General features: G+C 49.3%; 1 protein-coding gene across 1 annotated transcript; it reads right to left on the bottom strand.

Annotated features, from left to right (window-relative positions):
• Nucleotides 1-306: 306 nt before the first annotated feature.
• Nucleotides 307-4263, bottom strand: RBP5 (retinol binding protein 5). The gene is made up of 4 exons (XM_004766624.3): nt 4022-4263; nt 3564-3742; nt 1213-1314; nt 307-782 (listed from the first exon to the last, which is right to left on the bottom strand). Exons 1-4 carry the CDS (start codon nt 4092-4094, stop codon nt 729-731), a joined length of 408 nt encoding a protein of 135 aa, XP_004766681.1. The 5' UTR covers nt 4095-4263; the 3' UTR covers nt 307-728.

Below are 4263 nucleotides of genomic sequence, written 5' to 3'. Positions count from 1 at the left end.
CCTCACCTTCCTAGCCTTGGCCTTGTGTATTCCATCTGTCTCTCCTTTCAATCTTTTCTAGCCTTCTTGCTGCCTATCCTTCCCAAAGCAGATACGGAAGCCCGGTCACTGTTCTGAAGCTTCATAACCTCCTCCAGCACTAGACAAAGGTCTCGCCCTGTCCCATCCCACTTCCTCAAAATGTAGCATGGAAATACGAGATAGCCAGGTCTGTTGAACTCTGTGTGGGTGAGGGCTTGCCTTGGGCCTGGTTCTGCTGAGCACATGCGGCTTTCTGGAGAATAAGGACAGGAAACACACAAGAGATTCTACCAGTAGTTCCTGTTTAAATTCTTGAACCCCGGTCAGTTTTCCAAAAGTTCTACCAGGACTGAATTCTCACTTGTCCCCAAATGCTCCAAGCTCAGTTCTTTCTTAGATGGAAGATAAGGGACCACATGAACTAAAGACAGTTGAGATCCTTGTTCTCGAGGGGTCTTCCCCCTTTGCCTGGTTCTTTCATCCAGGAGGCTACACCAGGAATTGGATCTGAGGCCATAGTTGGGCAATGGAGTGTGAGGAAAAGGACTTTGGCCCGGGGGCTGCAAGTTATAGATTAACATGGGGAGGGGGGAGGAGGGACCCAAGGAAGGGACTGCTGACCTGGGATACTTTGGGCTTCAAGGGGTATGAGCAAGAGGAGTCTGGGGACCAGTGCAGTCTGGAGGGGCACCTCAGTGCCTCTCTGGCTACTTGACCTTCTTGAAGACCTGCTCGCACACTGCATCCCTTGCAGTCAGCTCCTGGGGACAGAGTGGGAATAATGAGAGAGAGAAAGAAGGTTCTTCCTAGCCGGAGTTCCTTTCTCAAGGTCCTTGAGCTCTGCTTAGTCCTTCAGGATACAACAGCTAGAGCATTTGATATATGGGGAATTGTATCATTGTCCCACTCCTTCAACTTTTCACCCTAGAGGAAGGAAGGGAGCTGGGTCATGGAATGTGAAACGGCTAGTCTCCATCTCTAGTCACAATTTATGGACATTCATCTGACTTGCAGCCAAGGCCCACCTGGCCCCTGGATTTCCTCCTCTCTCTACTCTTCCCAGGGCTTTGTTTTTCCTTTCTTGGTTGCCCTCCTTGAAGAGGGGCAGGGAGTAGAGTGAGGGACTGATTTGATTTGGGCAAGGGGATGTGTCCTAGGTGGAACCCCCTTCCCGGCCCTTACCCAGCTTACCAGATACAACTTCTCTCCCTCCAGCCAGTGTCTCCAGCCTCGGTTGGGGACCTCCCCTTTCTGCACACATACCAACTGCTCCTCCTCCCAGGTTACAATGGTCTATAGGGAAAGCAGGAATAAGGGAAGATTTGGGGGCTGAACACCCAAATGCATCCAATTCACTCTGGCTGGGCTGCCCTCTTCACACCACAGCTGATACTGTCTAGCTCCAGCCCCTTCATTCTGAATAAGATGGCTGCTCTGATTCAGCAGTTCAGATTCAGATTCCCCAACCCCCAAAGGGCACAGAAGGGGGCCCACAGTTTGTCTACAGTGACTGTTAGGGCAGATACTGCTAAGTATCCTGGAGCAGGATAACCAGGGGTAAAACTTGGGGGCAGGGGCATGGAGGGTGATGAAGAACAAAGACCTTGTCCTTTGGATACTTCCAGCTGGACTAGAGGGTCTTTCAGGAAAGAAGAGGATTGGTTGGGAGTCCCATCAGGGAATCTCTCCTCTTTGTCAATTTCTTTCTTTCTTTTTTTTTAAGATTTTATTTATTTATTTATTTGACAGACAGAGATCACAAGTAGGCAGAGAGGCAGGCAGAGAGAGAGAGGGAAGCAGGGTCCCCGCTGAGCAGAGAGCCCAATGTGGGGCTCGATCCCAGGACCCTGAGATCATGACCTGAGCCGAAGGCAGAGGCTTAACCCCTGAGCCACCCAGGTGCCCCTTCTTTCTCAATTTCAAGGATAGTTGAAGTGTCCCTGAGAGTAAAAGATGATCACCCACCCACCCCCGAATCAGAGTGGGGTAAGCCTGGGCATTCCAACCAGTATTTATCAAACCCTCCCATAGGATATGCCCTGCTAACCAAGGAGCTCTGAATCTTGGTCAGACAGAGCAGGAAACAGGTGCCTGTGATGCCATGCAAGGGTTGGGGATGGGAGTGGGGAGGCAAGAGCTGAGTCTTCACGGAAGTGAGGAGTTAGATTGGAGATACTGGGCAATTCCTAGCAAGGGAAGGAGTAGCACAGAGGTAAGAAAGAAGGGCACATGGTTATAAGCGGCTCTGAACTAGAGTGTTTGTGGGAAAGACCCTTGTATGCCACGGACCTCATTTGGAATGTAAAGGATTGTCTCTGAGAGGGTTTCATTCATGATCACTTTTACATCTTCAGTAAATCTTTGTGGCTACAGTATGCAGAGTGGGTTAGAGAAAGATTAAGTCTGAGGGGTCAGATTCAGGCACCAGACGAGAAATGAGGGCTTGACTAAAGGTGGCACTAGAGAAAGACTAGGAAGAATCAACAATGTTTAGTGGAAATACAATGGGCCATGAACATAAGGTCCATTAGAAAATGCAAGATCCCTAGTGGCTGTGTTAGAAAAGGAAGAAGAAACAAGTGAAATTAATTTTAATAATACATTTTATTTAATATGGAATATCTAAAATATTATCTTTCCAGCATGAGATTAAAATAAAAATTACTGAGATGTTTTACATTTTTTGATATTGTCTCAAAAACCCATTATGTATTTTATGCTTATAACACACTATCTAAGTTTGGATTAGTTGCATTTCAAGTGTTCAAAGGCCGTATATGGCTAGTAGCAACTATACTGGACAGTGAAGAGAAGTTATAAAGACTTCCTGACCAACTAGATGGTATGTGTGTGTGTGGTTGTTGGGGTGGAGGGGTAAGGGGGCAGTCCCGTGACTCCCAGGTCTGTGGTCTGGCTGGTTATTGCCATTAATGAAGACAGTAAATATACAAGCAGGAACAGTTTGGGTAGGAAGATAATAAATTTGGCTTTGAGCTTGGGGCATGCAGATGGAAACATATAGGCAGATGAAAACTTCATGGAGCTCAGGAGGCAGCTCTGGTTGGAGAATCCATGTCAAGGACAGTTTATAGCTGGTGGCAGGAAGCATGGGTATAGATGATTTAGCCCATGCTTTGGTGCACAGACAAAAGAGAGAAAGTCAAGAACAAAACACTGGGGGAACCCCAGTTAAAGGGATTCATAGGAGAGCTAGGGTCTGCAAAGGAGACCAAAAGGAAGGCATAAGAAGCAGAAAGAAATAGAGGAAAGGGGACTCATAGAAGCTAAGAAAATAGAGACTCTGCAGTGACCAACAGGGTCACAGGCTAGAGGGTGAGCTATTTCTTCTTTGGATTGGGGTGACTTGACCTCTTCATTCTTTTGGCTGGCAATGAGCGCTTGGGGGACTGTTACCTTGGGGACTCTGCAGGCTGCTGTAGTGGTCCCTCTCTCTGGCTCGGGTGGGGGGAAAAGGCATTTTGTTTTGCCCCGGATTGTTAAGAGCCACCCACGAGCCCTCCCCCAAGCCTGAGGAAAAGTACCTGGCATTTTCGTCCATCCACGATCCTTAGATCCTCCTCAAACTCAACTCCCACCTCGAATTCCAGAATGTAGTTGTGGAACGTGCTGAGGGTCTTCACTATCATGTGGTTGCCCTGGTGGTCAATTTCCTTGTCTGGCTTGAGCAGCAGGGCTATCTTCCGCAGAGCCATGCCGATGTCTGTGGGGGCTGTCTTTTAGTGGGCTCCACAAGCCGCCCGGGGGGCTCCCCCAAGGGCAGCAGCACCATGGGGCTGTGGGCCACCCCTGAGCTGGATCTGGGACCGTAGACTGACTCTTAACAATGTCCTGGCTAGAAATGGATCCCAAGTCTGGTGCTACCACCTGAATCCTTCCATAGCATCCAACCCCAGCACCCCCTCTTCTCCATGGGACAGAGAGGCAGGGAGGGAAAGGGGAAAAGGGGAGGGAAAGGGGTCTGGGAGGGTGAGGCCATTACTTAGGGCTTGGAGGTAGTCTTCCATGTTCTTCTGGGAGACAAAGCGGTAGTAGCCGGTGAGGTTGGGAGGCATTGTCTGGGCTGCCCAAGTTGGAGATGGAGCTTTCCAGAGACTAGAGCCAGCAGGGTGCGGAGGGAATGGGTGTTGTCTGGCAGGTGAGGCTGAGAGAGTCCAGGCTAGCCTAAACACACACACACACACACACACACAGAGAGAGAGAGAGAGAGAGAGAGAGAGAGAG

This window comes from Mustela putorius, unplaced genomic scaffold (genome assembly GCF_011764305.1).
Source record: "Mustela putorius furo isolate JIRA1106 unplaced genomic scaffold, ASM1176430v1.1 tig00003988_pilon_pilon_pilon, whole genome shotgun sequence".
Lineage (NCBI taxonomy): Eukaryota > Metazoa > Chordata > Mammalia > Carnivora > Mustelidae > Mustela > Mustela putorius.
This window is presented reverse-complemented; position numbering and strand designations above follow the sequence as displayed.

Excerpts from the sequence above, each read along its gene's own strand:
- RBP5 (XM_004766624.3), bottom strand. The coding sequence starts at position 4,094 with ATGCCTCCCAACCTCACCGGCTACTACCGCTTTGTCTCCCAGAAGAAC. Across the intron at positions 3,743-4,021 it reads AGACTACCTCCAAGCCCTAA|ACATCGGCATGGCTCTGCGG; the intron begins GTAATGGCCTCA and ends CAGCCCCCACAG. Across the intron at positions 783-1,212 it reads AGGGAGAGAAGTTGTATCTG|GAGCTGACTGCAAGGGATGC; the intron begins GTAAGCTGGGTA and ends CTCTGTCCCCAG.